At 44.8% G+C, this 17,228-nt stretch overlaps 1 protein-coding gene across 1 annotated transcript in view; it reads right to left on the bottom strand.

Moving 5' to 3' along the window:
• The window catches only part of tafa5a (TAFA chemokine like family member 5a), a gene marked incomplete at both ends in the record, with an annotated part of 84,462 nt that extends 68,340 nt beyond the window's left edge, over positions 1-16,122 (bottom strand). The window contains one exon of the mRNA XM_080537526.1: positions 16,011-16,122. Within this exon, the coding sequence (XP_080393652.1) occupies positions 16,011-16,122 (112 nt within the window). The remainder of the gene's footprint in view (positions 1-16,010) is intronic.
• Between the last annotated feature and the right edge of the window lie 1,106 nt (positions 16,123-17,228).

Here is a 17,228-nt window from a genome sequence, read left to right as displayed (position 1 = left end):
CGCATGTTATGACACTTCGACAATGTCAGGGTAACACATGGAGGTCACCATTGGGACTGTGTCCTGTTTTGGCCAGGGTACATGATGATGACTGTCTCCCTCTCAGCCTCATCCTCTTTTCTGGGCCCTCGCCCCACTGCATGCTGGGACATCCAGGCCTGCTCCTTTTATCAACACAAGGCCAGGAGGATCATGGGAGGTCTCTGCCTGGCCTTTATCTGTGCCGGGACAGGAGGACTGCAGCATTCTGGCCGGGTGGATCAGAGGTGTGTGAGCAGAGGGAACATGGGCCAAGTGATCACAGGGGGGCTAGGAGCCTGCTACTTCAAAGACCTGCAGGGGCCACTGTGCCAACCTCCAGCCAAACCCCCAGCCATCCCCCAGCTAACCCCCAGGCTCATCACTGTGAGGGGGCTAATGACTGAGGGTTTTGGGCCTAAAGCCTCTGGAAAAGGCTGAGACTGACTACTGAGATGTGAGCAGTCGCCTTTGACTTATCCCTCTGTTAAGCTGGGTACGGATCCAACCACAGACCAGATGATGAGACGGTGGTTTTGATGGTTTTAGCAGAAGCAGTCGTATTGATCTGAACCAGAGATGCAGACCCCGAGTCTGGTATTTTGCAACTTGCGACTTGTGCTTTGGCGGAAAAAAAAAAGAAAAAAAGACTTGACACTCGAGTTCAACTTGAGCATCAGTGACCCGTGACTGATCTTGGACTTGGAGCTGCATGACTCAAGAGACTCGGAGGAGACCCGAAAGAGCAGCACCACAGTCCTCCTGTGTTCAATTCTCACCATTGCACCATGAACATACTGTACATTTGAGGCAATTCTATTGCTCAAAAGCGGAGAGTCACATATGGGAAATGGCCGTTAAATGATGTTCTGTCTAGTCGGCAGTGGCGGAACAGCGCAAGGGTAAATAGAGCACTGTCCTATTATATTTGCAATGCTTGCCACTTGAAAATCTGCGCTCTGAGCAGGAGTTTGAGCTAATGTCTCTTCTCAGCCAACAAAAGACCCTCTCAACCCCAGACCCGCTACAGTGCTCTCAATGGATATCGAGTGGACAGGGAGAAAACAAAAACTCTCGAGATTTCACAATGCCAGTCGATCTGGAGCTGTACTATCAACACTAGCTGTAAATCATCATTTAGATCGCCTTTCTATTAGTCATATTAATAAATACAATTACAATTTCTAACACGATCTGTGAAGTTTGTGATGTAAGCCAAATGTAAGAAAAACAGAACATATAACCTGAATTAGAAAATGGCATTGACGCTTAACACTTAACCACTGACTCAAGCTGTATAGGAACATGGCTGCAGGCTCCAGATGACACAGAGATGCTGTAGATGATGACTGGAGGAAAGAGGACCAGAATGTTGGTCAGAATGCTACAAAATGAAATGAGCCTCTTTGTCCATCACTCTAACCCCTGATCCAAAGTCCTGGACAAAGTAAGCTGTTTGACATTTCTATGACATTTCGATCAATCAAGGTTGAGTGCTCCTTAGTATCTAGATGCATTGTGGTTTATTATACAATTTCCTCTCTTAAGTGCTTCAGAGTAAATTATTTTTTCTTCGCCAAAATAACCTTTAGGGAAGTGTTTAAATTGTGTGCGTGTGTGTGTAAAAAAGTTGTTATTATTTATTATTATGGTTATTTGGTCAGAAAAACATGTCTTGCTGACCTTCAAAATGGCTCTCTGGAGGTTGTATCTGCTGGAGATGGGCATACTTAACAAGCCTGTATTCAAGTGTCAGTATTTAGTATATTCAAGAATTGTGCATATTCAAAAATAATTGTGCTTGTTTTGTAGGCTACTTGTATAGTGTTATAGTCGGAATTCATTTGCTATTTCTTTGCTATTACTTTTTATATACTGTGTTATGTGATTTAACCATTGTAATTGATTTACAATGATTTACATTTAATTGAACACTCTTAATACCACAAATGCTCAATTGAATGGAATAAATGGAACTCTCAGTGACATTGTTATATGTTTTTTCATATGAAACCAATATGAAACAATTGTGCGCCAGGAGATCTGATTCATTTCAGAAAGTTAATAAGGTCACATTATCACACAGTAGTATAACTTCTGAAATACATCTTAGTCTCTCTAATTGAGAGAACTGTGAGAGAGGGAGAGAGTCGGGGGAGAAAAATGAACACCCACCAAAAAAAGTTGATACACCTTTGGAAGACTGAGCTTAATACGATTTTTACTGTCACTGTCGGGGGTCAAATGGAAATACTTTTTATTCTAAATCCGGCCCAGAATTCATATCTGTCTGCCATTATTGCTATGCATAGCACACAAGGACGTTCTCAAGGCAAAACCATAAAGTACAGGCTCTCGCAGCTCCTGCACGTCAGCGATGGTCTCACAGACAGCCTTCTGGAAAGAGAGAAGGAGGGCCGCTTAAATGAAAGGGAAGATAATAATTGGACTGCGTGCATATTTCCTCTCTTTTCAAATCACATCAGAATCTGCCTTTGACAGCAGGTGATTTCTGTGACAGCAATTACAGCAGGGTATTTAAACTGCATGACTAGGCACATTAGTCTGGAGTTGTTTGGTGCCAGGAGTCTCGGCGAGGGAAGGCATTCAAATGTCTGTGGTTTATATGGCGCCTGTATAGCATAGGTGTGAGAAAGAGAAAGAGAAGGAGAGAGAGAGAGAGTAAAAAGAGAGACACAGACAGACACACACAGAGAGAGAGAGAGAAATAAAAGAAGAAAGAAAGGAAGAGGAGAAGGAGAAAGAACAGAGGATGAGTCTAAGTCGTGGACATCTGTACTGCCAAAGGAAACGGACTAGCCAGTGGCCATACAGTAACAGCTTCTCTAATGGAATCCTATGAGGGTAGACATTTGGACTAAAGCTGTGTTCTTAGTCCAACTGGCCCTGATCCAAAGCCACAAACCAGGAGCTTTAAGGGTATTTTCTTTGTATTGCAGTTCTCCTCACCGATTGACCTTCATGTAGCTGGTTAAAATAGCTTTATAAACTTCAGGAATTTAATTAAAAGCCATTATGTTTTGTGTAAGCACCCAATCACCGTGACCTGCTCCGGCTGCTCTGAAACTCTCTCAATCCACCCAGGCAGCGCCTGCAGGACTGGATGAGATATACGTGAGTAAGTCTAAGTCAGTGTAGTGAGTGAATACAGTAGCATATGTGTTGGAATGTGTCTCTTTGTAGAGGCGCTGTAGGCTAGTGTGGTGGGAGTGCTCTCTTAACTGTTGGAAAGCATGAATACAAGTTTATGGACATATTGTCGAAGGTCAGGTCTCAAGATAATTGTTCTAATTTTGAGCGGAACAGGGAAGCAGGCACCCACATACACACACACACACACACACACACACACACACACACACACACACACACACACACACACACACCAGCTCAGTCATGTGGGTTACGTAACAGAATGAGAACGTTCTCCGAATGACTTCCCCCACAAACATGGCAAAAGTGCAAGTTATTTACATCATTCAGGGAATACAAGAGTTCTTGGCTCGCTTACACTGTAAATTAAATCCCTGACTTGATTACAGCCAGTTTCTGCTACAGAAGCCTGGACAAAGAGGAACACGGCATACCAAACAATACAATACGAAGGCATACCGCAGCCCAAGCTGTCACCACCTCTGCCAGTGTCCAAACAAAATCACAACAGAAGTCACAAGGCGAATCCTAAACGTAATGAAACCGCAGAATACTTTTGCTCAGTCTGTGATGGCTTGTGTTTATTGTCTCGCATTGGGTTGTGTTTATTTTGCCCCCTCGCCCCCCCCCCCCCCCCCCCCCAAACCCCATTCCCCAGCTCCCTCAGCCTTCTGGAGAAAAAAAACTTTTTTTTTTTTTTTTTTTGTCTGCTTTACCCTTGAGCCGATGTATTTTCGGCAGCAACCATGGCCCCATCTCCCCAGTTCCCATTTTACAAGAGTCAGGCTGTTCAATAAAGCGACATGGGAGCCCACAGGACCGGAATGGTTGAACAGTGTGAGCAGTCGATTCCGCTTGAATAATCCCAGGGTGGGTGCTTATTCTGAGGAAAAAAAAATTATATGTATGGCTTATTTAAACCCTGCAATGCTCAAATATGTCTTTCGCAAATGGAGGATAAATGCTGCGTGCCCCGGAGAAAGACTTCCAGGGTTTCCTTTTAGCACTGCGGTGCATTGTTAAAGAATGATATCCTGTGTATGGGAACCTTGCCGGTTTATGGACCGGTACCAGTGTGCTTTTTTTAATGGCACAGTGGAGAGAGGTTTAGCCGGGTTGTACTTGGAGGGTGTCCTCAAAACAAAGGGCTTCACCATTCCTCTGAGGTTACAACACAGAACATGGCTCCCTGTTAGCCAATAAATATTTAACTCTGTCGAAAAAAAATACCTGAGGTAACAATCGAGACCATCTCACTATCGCTGCTAGGTGAGCAATACATTACATCAGCCAGCCTGAGCACAAATAGACTAATATCATATTTTGCTTTCTCTCTTTCACTCGGTTGGGTGATGCACACACACACACACCCACACACACACACACACACACACACACACACACACACACACACACACACTCTCTCTCTTTCTCTCTCAAAACAAGCCATTAGCGTTCCAATTGGGCTCTTTTGAAATGCCAGCACAAAGCAAAAATGTTTGCATAATTTCGGCAGTGCTATTTTTTTTTGTTGTTGTAAAGAAATGGTTTGAAGAAAAGCAGCACAGCTCTTTGGCTTTTAGAAAAAAGGCATCTCCCCTCCCCACCCCCCAGTTTGGCTAAGTGGCCTGTGTGTGAGAGAGCTAGTGATGTATAACCAGGACCTTGCATTTAATTAAGCCGGCCTCCACCACTTTTCTGCAAGCGTGCATAATAATTTCATACACTGTGATATCATCTGCTTAATGCGCTATTTTACCATACAGTTAAACCTGGGCCATAAATCTCAGAGCTTTCCTTTAATAGATACAGCCAGGGTCTGAATAATGTGTGCATTAGATTAGTAGCCGAACCTCCATGCTGAGAAATGCTCCACGGTTATCTTCTTAGGGGCTCCCTTCCCCAGTATCTTACTGCTCCTGATGGCGAGAGAGAGAGAGTGTGTGTGTGTGTGTGTGTGTGTGTGTGTGTGTGTGTGTGTGTGAAAGTGTGTGTGTGAAAGTGTGTGAAAGTGTGTGTGTGTGTGTGTGTGAGTGTGTGTGAAAGTGTGTGAAAGTGTGTGTGTGTGTGTGTGTGTGTGTGTGTGTGTGTGTGTGTGTGTGTGTGTGTGTGTGTGTGTGTGTGAAAGTGTGAAAGTGTGTGTGTGTGTTTGTGAAAGAGAGAGAGTGTGTGTGTGTGTGTGTGTGTGTGTGTGTGTGTGTGTGTGTGTGAAAGTGTGTGTGTGTTTGTGAAAGAGAGTGTGTGTGTGTGTGTGTGTGTGTGTGTGTGTGTGTGTGTGTGTGTGTGAAAGTGTGTGTGAAAGTGTGTCTGTGTTTGTGAAAGAGAGAGAGTGTGTGTGTGTGTGTGTGTGTGTCCTTAAGTGCATATCCAGTGATGTTATGCTCCCCTACGAGATAGCCCCACAAACACTTCACTGAGGCTTTCACAATGTGTGGCCCAATTATCGTACACCAACTGTGGGGCATAGATCAACATGTAGGCTTTGAAATAAGTCTATGCACCCACTCAGGACCCATATCACATTTTCAAGGTTGTGGCTTCAAATCCTTTTGTCATGGCAGTGCAGTACATCCTCTTCTCCCTATCTCTCTTTTTTCTTTTACATTCTTTTCTCGTGTGGGGAGAGATGGTGTGACCTCCTTATGGAAATCACAAGGCGACAAAAAAAGACGGAAGTTCCGAAATCCTTCGAATTTCTCATATCCTCTTCTGGTCGTTCATCTCCTCTGTATTGTTGCAGAGGATTCATTATTGTGTTGCTCTCCATGTTGTTATGACTTTACATACTAAACAGGTCCTTGGATGACTGCAGTAGCTACAAAGTTCCCGCAGACCCACCACGCGGAATCTTAAAATATTCTGCAACAGTGCCCAAGGATTTGTTAATTACCGCTCCGACATCTGTCCTCTGTGTAGGCTGGGATTAGAAGGGAATAACAGCCTTATTCTGATCTCCTTGCAAAACAACGCGGATCACAACAGATGTCAAAACACTCGCATTAATATTCATGAATTGTAAGGTCAACATGATTTTTTGGGTTGTGATTCCTTTAATTGATGTCGTTCTATGAATAATGCATTTCTTTTGGGGCGAGATATCTGCTGGGTTTTCTTCCATCTAATGTTCACCAACGTCCCTCTAATGTCCTCCAAACTATCTCTGCAAGATAAAGGAATAGATGAAATTACAAATGTTCTTCTTTTGTAATAATTATTCCTGTGATTAAGTCATATTGGAGACCACGAAGGAATAGGGAATGGAATTGTAAAAAATACAGAGGCATTCTTTCGGAAGACGATCTGTAGGCCTACTCGTAGAGAGACCCGCACTCTGGACATTGACAAATGAAGTAATTGCATTTACGTGACTCTCTGAGATTGTAACACCATTCACTGACGGAACAAAAGATTCAATCTGGGATCTGGGAGAGGCAAACATCTTCTCCTGATACCATTGATCTCCATGGTAATGAAAACCAGAAAAGTTAAATAGCCCTCCCTCAACATTAGAGTTTATGGCAAGCATATTGTTATTCATCCTACGGTACACATACCACCTCCAACTAAATATTTTATTGTGCAGCAGAGGGAATATAAACACGAAAAAAAATGACAAGAAATTGAATTTGGTTTTTATTGCGATGTTGCCTTAGATGTGACAGTGTTCTAAATCTCCTTGGGAAACAGGAAGCAAACGCTACACGTCATAAACCTGGTATATAGGCTATGGGAGACACGTTGGATTATAACTGTCATACTCAAACTTATGTGACAAAGGCAAAGCTGTCAGTGCGCATCCTAGGCTTATCATTAACATGTGGACGTTGGCATTAATTGCTCCCATTGAGTCATGCAACAGAACATACATCACATGGGCCCTGTTGTGGGAGATAATGAGGATTTCAACCCTGAAGTGCCCTACTTATAACTCACATGCTTCGACTGTCACTGTAACAATGGAATACTTTATCACTGTGCTAAAGGGGAGGATGAGGGGGGGGGGGGGGGGGTGTACCGAAAGAGGGGGGGGGGGGGGGAGAGGATGAGAGGGAGAGGGGGAGAGGAGATACACCCCCCTTCCATTTCCAGAGGCTGCCAGACAGGCTTAAGCAAGCCATGTTTCACATGTAGGAAAGTATCAGCTGGAATTACACTGCTCTGGCTGAACGAGTACCTTCAGGGTTCATTTCCGGCTGCTGTGTCTCTCACAGAAAGCTCTTAAAGGCGTCTGTCTCTCTGTGTATTTCTCTCCCGCTCTCTCTCTCTCTCTCTCTTTCTCTTTGTATTAGTTGTCTTGCCCCCTCTTTCTTTCTGCCTCTTTCCAGTTGTTCTATCTCCCTCTCTCTTTCTCTCTCTCTCTCTCTCTCTCTCTCTCTCTCTCTCTCTCTCTCTCTCTCTCTCTCTCTCTCTCTCTCTCTCTCTCTCTCTCTCTCTCTCTCTCTCTCTCTCTACTGTACATGGTGACTCATCCATCACCTTGTCAACCCAGCCAGAGAGAGCAGGGATCATCATCATTCAACACTGACTTCATTTCAATTCCATACAGTAGCGACTCAATGTAATCAGACAACCAGGTCAAGATACCAAATCCATGTCTTTGTTGCAGGCACTTCACTTAGATTCTAAGATGCCAATTTCTCACGACACCGTGGTCTGCATTACCAAAAAATGACCGACTCGGAGCAGAAACAGCACATAAATAGCACACAAAGTCACACCGCAGCAGGAGACGTCGATGATAGCAGAGTGGGATGTTCACCCACTGTGGATCAGAGAATCTGTCAATAGCAGAGGTGTTCTCAGGAGCAGTGTTGTTCCTGCCTCTAGTATGTGATGCCACATGGAGTCACCTTGAATCCTTGTAATAGAGTCCAAATTGAGACTAGCAACCAGGTAATGCACCTTAAAGCTTACTGCCAAGAGGCAGTTATGTCATTGATCTGGGATTGGCAACTAGCCACCCTTTTTTGCGGCCCATCGGTCAATTTATTTAAAAAAAAAAGTGTTATTTGTTATTTACAAGATATTTAAAGCTGACCTATCAGATTTGACTTTCATTAAAGTCTTATCCAGTAGTGTTGCTTGCATCAAATACAATAGTTTATTCTCTCTTATGCAATACATAAATAATAAGAATACAATAATGTCACTGTGATTTTTCTGATAAATTTGAAATAGACAAGGTTGCACTGGCTCCCTTGAAAAAGATACTTATGCTCAAGAACCTTTATTCAATTATCACAATTAACACAATTGTATTGTGAGATTATTTTAAGTTTTTTATATACAATTGTATTATATAAAATGTTATATACAATTGCTTATGAGAGATAGTATAAATGCATAAATGAGTTAACTGTGTGTGTGTGTGTGTGTGTGTGTGTGTGTGTGTGTGTGTGTGTGTGTGTGTGTGTGTGAGTGTGTGGTGTGTGTGTGCGTGCGTTTGTGCGTGCATATGTGTGTGTGTGCACGTGTGCACATTGCGGCCCCATCAAAGTGAGAGCACACTTTATTCGGCCCCTACCAACATCAAAGCTGCCCAGCCCTGTCAGCGTGTCCTTGAGCTGTTGGCTGGTAGACGTTCTGGAGCGGTAGAACCTTCCGGGGGTGGTCTGTTATGGCGTTAAGTGTGCGTGGGAGTCATTGTAGGACAAGAGACAATTGATTGAACGGATTTGACTTGGACACCATTACCTCCCCACACTAACATGTATCAAGTAGGCAGCGCCCCCCTATATTGCTGCATAACTACCTCTCACACCCAATGACAAATGGGCTTGTCTCTTCTAATGTAATATTTGTTTCTACTTCTGAAGTCTCCGATTCTGCCGCTAGACTCTGGCTGACTCTTTCATCGTATTAGCCGACTTGATTCCCCTGACTGCCGATTGGTGGATGGAGCAATTTCATCCACCTGCTTTTGTCTCATTGTCCTGTGTGTCTTTCTTTCTCTCTCTCTCTCTCCCACCCTCAATCTCCTTCCCTCTCTCCTACTTTATAGAGACAAACAGTTTTTTGTTTCCCCCCCCCCACCAAAAAAGAAGAAACAAAAACTAACAAAACACCTGCACTCTCACCTCTATCAACACCCTCCTCTCTTCGAGAAGTGATTGTTGTGGTCTTCTGTTCACGCAGCCATGACATAGATGGATGGTCTTGCAGGTTTCTTTCATCAAGCTATCCTCCAGGGTGCCTCCAAAATTAATTGTCGTAACAGATGGTGGAAACAAATAAGATGGTAATACAGAGGCGATGGATACTGAGGGCTGTAATTGAACGGCATGTCTGCTGTTTTCTCAGGCCGTCCGTTTGTGAGGTGTCGGAGTTGCAGATTGAAAAGGCAATCGTCATTGATTTGCCGTTTCCACAGAGAGCAGCATGCAACGCTGTGTCGTGCCTCAGTCACGTCGTTTGACTTTGAGCTCGGCTGCTGCAGCAAAGGTGGTTGGGGACGTGTTGCCTTAGCCCCCCGAGCTAATGCCTAGGGGCTTCATCTCACAACAACACCCGGAGAAATGCAGGCATCTCATTCAATTACAAGCCTCACTATCCATCTCCTTCATATTGCTCTCTTATTTTGTTTCCACCATCTGGTGCGAGCGACAGTTCATTTTGGATCAGATCCCTCTTGAAAAAGCGAGTCAATGAGATTAACCTGGATAAATAATGGTTAAATGACTCAAAAGTTGTTTTATCAGGCGAGGGCCAACCTAGGTTAGTTTCCATACTGCATAATCCGCTGCCTCACTGCCTCACTGTCTCACTGTATTTATAGAAAACTAAAACGGACCAATCTACATGTATGTCATGTGCATTTCAGCCACCTGTGCCATATAAAAGACAAACCACTTCCGTGTTAATCAGTTAATAACCCCGTATGGATGACAGGGATGTGATCATTTACACCACAGAGAGAAAAGCTTCACTCTGCTGCCAGCCTGTATCTGACGGATGTTCATGCATGCCGAACAAAATCATTTATCAATATTTTATAAGTCACAAAGTCCTTAATCTTCTGCCAGCGCTCGCCGGCCCATCTGTGATACACACATCACGCAGTGAGTCTGGGAACTTTTCCCCCATCAGAGATGACATCCATGGTCGTAAAAATTGTGTAAGGCCTCCAAGCTCATCAAATTTTCATGCGGCCTGTAGACCCATTTTCGTGAGGTCCATTCCTGACACCTTCTTGGTGGAAACTCAACTGGTTCATGGGTTGTGAATTTGAATGGTCACCCTTGGATGCAGAGATAGCAGCCTCCAGTCTATACTCTGGAAATAGGACAAAATATACATATACATGTATGTGTCACGTTCTAATGCTTTGGTCCGCATACCGATCTGATGGAATGATCAGAATTTTCTTTTTAAAAAATTGAAAACATATCGCTAGTCAACTAACACAGCTTGTTTTGTGAGCCTGCTAACATTGTAAAGTAGTGTTCTAGTTAACTAGGTAACAATGTAAAGTAGTGTTATAGTTAACTAGGTACCAGTGGGGATTACTCACCGGATCCATTGCGCAAGTTTGTGTTGTGATTCTCCACAACGTTGAAACGTAGTTCCGTGTTTCAAAAGAAAAGTCTGAACATTTTGATTGTCCGATATGCGGACCAAAAGACTAGAATGTGTCACATATGTGCGTGTTCACCTCCAGCACAAATACAAGCATTTTCAGGTAACAAATAAATTAAATAAAATCCTTCTTCTAGCATCAGAACTGCCAATGGCCCCTGGCCCCAGCATAGATTACTTTTCTTGCTATGACTGATGGATAAATGATTCGCTTACTTAGAAACATTTATTTGTTGTAAGTCACTTTGGATAAAGGCGTCTGTAAAGAAGTTTGTTTTCCATGTCAGAGATGGAGATTAACACCCAAAGAGGATTAAACCCACAGAAGATTAAAACAAAAAACACAGAAGTGTGTTCTGTCCTGGGCTCCTCGGGCGAGGTATTAGGTGCTTTTGATGATCAGACGACATCATACTGGGCTGTCCCAGTGACTGGCCCTCAGGCATCCTCCCTCCCAGTCAGACCAGTTCTCTATTGATTCAGCTGGAGGACAGAGACTCCTAAACTAACGGAGAAACATCAGACGACTCTGATTCTGAGACAGTGGGGTGCTGGCACGTTTCCAGTGGATGTGTGTGTGTGTGTGTGTGTGTGTGTGTGTGTGTGGGGCGGAGAAAGCGCAGCTGGTGCTGGGATGCACTGGGTATGTGGTGGCAGTCATGTGTGTTTGTGTGTGTGTGTGTGTGTGTGTGCGTGTGTGCGTGGGTGTGTGAGGGATTGTTTCGGACTATGCTGTGATTAGCTAGTGGCCCTGTGTTTTGGGTGGATGTGGCCGGGTGCAGTGAAGGTGTTTTGGGTGGATGAGGCCGAGTGCAGTGATGGTGTGTTGGGTGGATGTGGTCGTGTGCAGTGAAGGTGTGTTGGGTGGGTGGTGGATGTGGCCCTGTGCAGTGAAGGTGTGTTGGGTGGGTGGTGTCCCTGTGCAATGAAGGTGTGTTGGGTGGATGTGGCTGGGTGCAGTGAAGGTGTGTTGGGTAGATGTGACCGTGTGCAGTGAAGGTGTGTTGGGTGGGTGGTGGATGTGGCCAGGTGCACTGAAGGTGTGTTGGGTGGATGTGGCCGGGTGTAGTGATGGTGTGTTGCGTGGATGTGGTCGTGTGCAGTGAAGATGTGTTGGGTGGGTGGTGGCCCTGTGCAGTGAAGGTGTGTTGGGTGGGTGGTGGATGTGGTCGTGTGCAGTGAAGGTGTGTTGGGTGGGTGGTGGATGTGGTCGTGTGCAGTGAAGGTGTGTTGGGTGGATGTGGTCGTGTGCAGTGAAGGTATGTTGGGTGGGTGGTGGCCCTGTGCAGTGAAGGTGTGTTGGGTGGGTGGTGGATGTGGTCGTGTGCAGTGAAGGTGTGTTGGGTGGATGTGATCGTGTGCAGTGAAGGTGTGTTGGGTGGGTGGTGGATGTGGCCCTGTGCAGTGAAGGTGTGTTGGGTGGATGTGGCTGGGTGCAGTGAAGGTGTGTTGGGTGGGTGGTGGCCCTGTGCAGTGAAGGTGTGCTGGGTGGATGTGGCCGGGGGCAGTGAAGGTGTGTTGGGTGGGTGGTGGCCCTGTGCAGTGATGGTGTGCTGGGTGGATGTGACTGGGATTACATTAGGAGCAGGTATGATTCAGCTGCTCTCCTGTAATTGACCCTGAGGCTGGTTCAGCAGAGGAGATGGGACAGGCTGTGCTATCTCTCCCTCAACACCCCCTCCCTCCCTTCCATCTCTCTCTCTCTCCCCCTCTCTCTCTATCTCTCTATCTCTCTCACTCTCACCCTCTCTCTCCCCACCCCCCTCTCTCTCTCCCCTCCCATCTCTCTCCCTCTCTTTTTCTATCTCTCAACCAGGCAGGGATGTCTTATAAGAGCAAACAATGGCTTGTAGAAAATCCCTTTTTTTACATTTTTCCAATGTAGTACAAGTTATTACACAAGTAATACCAGCAACCAGCAACAGCATCTGTACTGTACCAGCCTTTAGGTTGATAATGACTTGCAGCTGCTTTGTATATCCATAAGGCTTGCAAACCAGGGGAGGCTTGTGGGAGTAGAAATTGGAGTACAGGCTCATTGAATGCATGACGTGACATGTTTGATACCATTGGTCATTTTATTACTTCCATTACAATGAGCTCGTCCTCCGATTTTTTACCTCCACCAGCCTCCCATGTAACACATATTGCATGATGAACCAACCGCTACCTCCGTGGCCTCGTCATTCATGCTTCAAAGCTAACAAGCGTAGCCGATGGATGAGCATTATCACCAGAAAACAAATGCATGTCAAGTAGCATCCAGAGGAGGGAGCTAGTGCCCAGAATAAAACTCACTAACTCTCTCTCTCTCTCTCTCTCTTTTCCAGATCTTTCCCTGTAATCCGCTTAACAATAAACATAATCAGTGGCTATTGCAACACTCTAACCTAATCAGAACATCTACCCAAAAAATATAACCAGTCGTCAGCTGAATAGCCGAATTACACTCAAGTGCAATCTCTCCTCTCTCTCTCTGTCTCTCTCCCTTTCTCTGCAGGGGCCTCTCAGTGAGGATGGCAAATTGTACAGTCAGATGCTAATATTAAGAGACAGCCTCCATATGAGCCACAGCTATAATCACAGTTCTCCAATTTCTCCCCTGTAACTTGGTGGGGCACTGAAAAATACATTTGAACAGTTGAAGGCATGGTACAAGGGTGTGTATCAACATAGCAAACATAGATCATCATCATCATCATCATCATCATCATCAGGCCAGGGGGTATTCCATCAACGTTGCTAGAGAAGAATCTAGGCTTATTTTGGTAAATCTCGCGAGACGTATCAAAATAAGCCTGGATCTTCCTTTAGCGACCCCCAGGTTCTGTCAGTGCATCAGCTCACACTCAGAGTCACGGAGGAGAAGGACGTCCGTTGGTCAGCCAGTCAAGCCTGAGACCAGTCTCCCAGATAACAACTGGGTCATGCCACAGTCCCACGATCCATTATGGGCTGGACATAAGAGACAGGAGGGAGGGAGGACAGAACAAAAGGACAGACCGGGACAGAGGAGACAAGAGATTGAGAGAAACTGACAAAGTCTGGAACAGAAAGGAACAGGGGGAGGTACAAAAGAGACAAGGGTAAAACCCAAACATACAAAAGCCTAATCTAATCTAACACCCAGTTCCCAGAGAGGACAAGAGAGACAGGCCAACGCAAGGGTAAACTGTTCTATTCTCTGTGGTAAAACTAAACAAACCAAAGCTTGTGAATACAGAGCGTCTGAAGAAAAAAAACTCGGAGAGAAGAAAAAAAGGGCCAGGACAAAGGAGAGTGAGAGACCGCCACAGGGGTTCAGGGACAGGAGAGGTGAAAATCAAATAAGCCAGATGCTCTTTCTTCATCTTCGTGGTTCTCTGACTGCTGACCAGAGCAAACACCCGAGCCTGGCCATTGATTGGACACAAGCCGGGGATCAATCAGGTCTGGAGAGGAAGATCTCAGAGACGCCGCACCAGTGATTAAACAGGCCCCGGTGTATGTGATCAAAACACACCTTCTGTTCATTTACCAAGATACAATAAGCGAAAACTAAAAACTGATTCAATCCCCTCTGCTCGGGTCTATGTGTATCACCGAAGCTGAGCCAATTCTAGAGAAAGATTTGGAGCAGGAACCTTTTTTTAACGTTTTTTACGTTTACATTTTTATTATCCAACATAGTAAATGTGCCCCTAGACAACGGAATGATTATATTAGTCATTAGCTTAACGGCTAATGAAATAGCTTAGCTGTTAATGGGCTTATCATGGTTAATGCACATAGCTTCCATTTTCACACATAACCCTCTGTGCCAGCTGGATCTCTCCCTGGGGAGACTCAGGGAGGGTGACAGCACATTTCCTGGGGGGATAGCAGTGTTGCTACATTGAGTCAGGCATCATGCTTTACATGGTCAAACGCCAATCTTATTAACGGGATTTTTATTGTTCACCTGAAGTCTGTATTCTTCAGGTGCATACGCACATGTTTGGAAAAATAAAGTGTCAAATGAAGTAATAGTGAAAATGAGTCAGAAATAGAAATCATATTCATTGCTTGATTCGTTATAGAAACAGATTGATTGTACAAACGGAAAGATGGCTGACAGTCCTGTTAGTGTGTGGATAATGGTGATGGTGATTTCTAACCAGGCAACCAATGCGACTAATTTCACATATTCCCACGTGAGCGTAGGCCTACTCTCTAATGTAGTGTGCTCAAGGGGGAAGTGTGTGTGTGTGTGTGTGTGTGTGTGTGTGTGTGTGTGTGTGTGTGTGTGTTTGTGTGTGTGTGTGTGTGTGTGGTAGATGATGGTGAGCCCTTAATAATAATTACATTGTATAAAAATAGATACTGCAGGGGTGCAAAACACACTGAAAACAAAACACTGTTCATACATTCTGATGGTGGTGGAGGAGATGGTGGTTGATGACGATGACATGTGTGTCTGTCTGTGTGTGTGTGTGTGTGTGTGTGTGTGTGTGTGTGTGTGTGTGTCTGTGTGTGTGTGTGTGTGTGTGTGTGTGTGTGTGTGTGTGTGTTTGTGTGTGTGTGTGTGTGTGTGTGTGTGTGTGTGTGTGCGTGTGTGAGTGTGTGTGAGAGAGAGAGGGGGGGGGGGTATAGGTAGTGTTTATTTGAAGGTTATGAATGATATCTGTAATAGCTTTATGCATATGATAAATTGGCTGCCTGCTCAGTTTGTACATGATCTGTCAAGGTTTGTAAAATAGAGGATGATGATGGTAAGCTCTTGCTACAGACATCGAACAATATATTCAGATAAATTAATAATAATTAGGATGTATAACTTAGATATGGAAGGGGTGCAAAATACAGAAGACTTTTCATTGTTCATAAATTCTGGTTGGTGTTGCTGGAGATGGGGTGAGTGTGTGTGTGTGTGTGTGTGTGTGTGTGTGTGTGTGTGTGTGTGTGTGTGTGTGTGTGTGTGTGTGTGTGTGTGCGTGTGTGCGTGTGTGTGTGTGTGTGTGTGTGTGTGTGTGTGTGTGTGTGTGTGTGTGTGTGTGTGTGTTTGTGCGCGTCTGAGTTTTTTTTACAAAACAGTTTTCCAATAATTTAGCAAGATGACAGTTTGTCAGAGTGAGAAAACCAATAGGGTTAAGTGATTTCCGATATGCTGTCGCATAATTTTGATGTCAAAGCAACACAGTGACACGGTCGCCCTCAACGCAGAATTTTCCCCATGTGAGCCAATAATAATATAGTGTCTGGGCTAAAACGAATCGAAGACTTACCGCAGTAGATAATTAGCAGGCTGGTCAACAGAATCACACCCCATAAAGTTGAAGACATCCTCGGCCAGGAATTGGCATCCTTGCGTTTTGTCAACCTTGGATTCGAAGCCATTGAACAGAGCTTCCGTGAACAAAAATACGAAGTAATTTTCACCAGCTAGGTCGTCCTCCGACAAAGCGCCTCTCTCCGCGTGTAATCCCTAAAAAAGACATGCTGAAAACGAGCTGCTCATCTCAAAATCTCGTAGGTGGCCGGTCAGCCAGTGCGTAAAAAAGGTAACATCTTCTTGGACTAAACAGTAGAAACAAAAAAATAAAAGGTTGCGACTATATCTCGATGCGCTTTGAATTAGCGTGCGTAATGCGTGCGTATGAGAGATGAGTAATTCCAAGGAGCAGAAAGTAGCTGAGGAGAACGGGACTGCACTGTCTAGATCTCCAATGCCACGAGTAGAGAAGCCTTAACGGATTCAATCATTTATACCGCAACATCGTAAACCCTTTATAGTCTACACATGTGGTAGAGGAGGATCTGTGCATATCATATGCACTACCTCCTCGGTAAAGGCGAGAGTCAACTAGTTAAATCAATGGGTTCTGCAAAATCCGATTATGCATATAAGGGTTTCACTCCAGAGGAAAAGTCATTTGACTGCTCTCAAACACAAACTAGCAGATGGTAAAGATATACCCGAGATCAACCTGAGGAGGAAAGGAAAGGAGAGCGAGAGATAGAGAGAGAGGGAGCTGCGCGCACTATGCGTCGTAAGTCCCTCCGAGTCATTAACTGTAGGACGGAGATTGATTTTGGAATCAATATTGATGCTACCTTAAACGTGTTGTTATGCCTGTGTCCTGAACATTAAAACGCATAGTTTGAGTCCTTAGATGGAGAATTAACAGGTGCCTCCCGATGCAGGTAGACCTCTGAAATCTGACATATACCGGGAGGCTCACAGGTGCACGGTGTGTGTGTGTGTGTGTGTGTGTGTGTGTGTGTGTGTGTGTGTGTGTGTGTGTGCGTGAGAAAATGCGTTTCGACTACGCGAAAACGTTATAGGGAGGCCCTCAAGACACGAGAAGCAAGCCTGCATCACGTTCAGAACCCTGGACAGTGACAACGATCTTCGCCTATAACTGCTTTAGTTCCGTCGCTGTCCATAGTCCTGAATAGCAACATGTTCCTGCACCGCACGACCTCCATTATCTGCGCCGGTC

Source organism: Nansenia antarctica (genome assembly GCF_963989245.1).
Source record: "Nansenia antarctica genome assembly, chromosome: 8".
In the NCBI taxonomy this organism is placed as follows: Eukaryota; Metazoa; Chordata; class Actinopteri; order Argentiniformes; family Microstomatidae; genus Nansenia; species Nansenia antarctica.
This window is presented reverse-complemented; position numbering and strand designations above follow the sequence as displayed.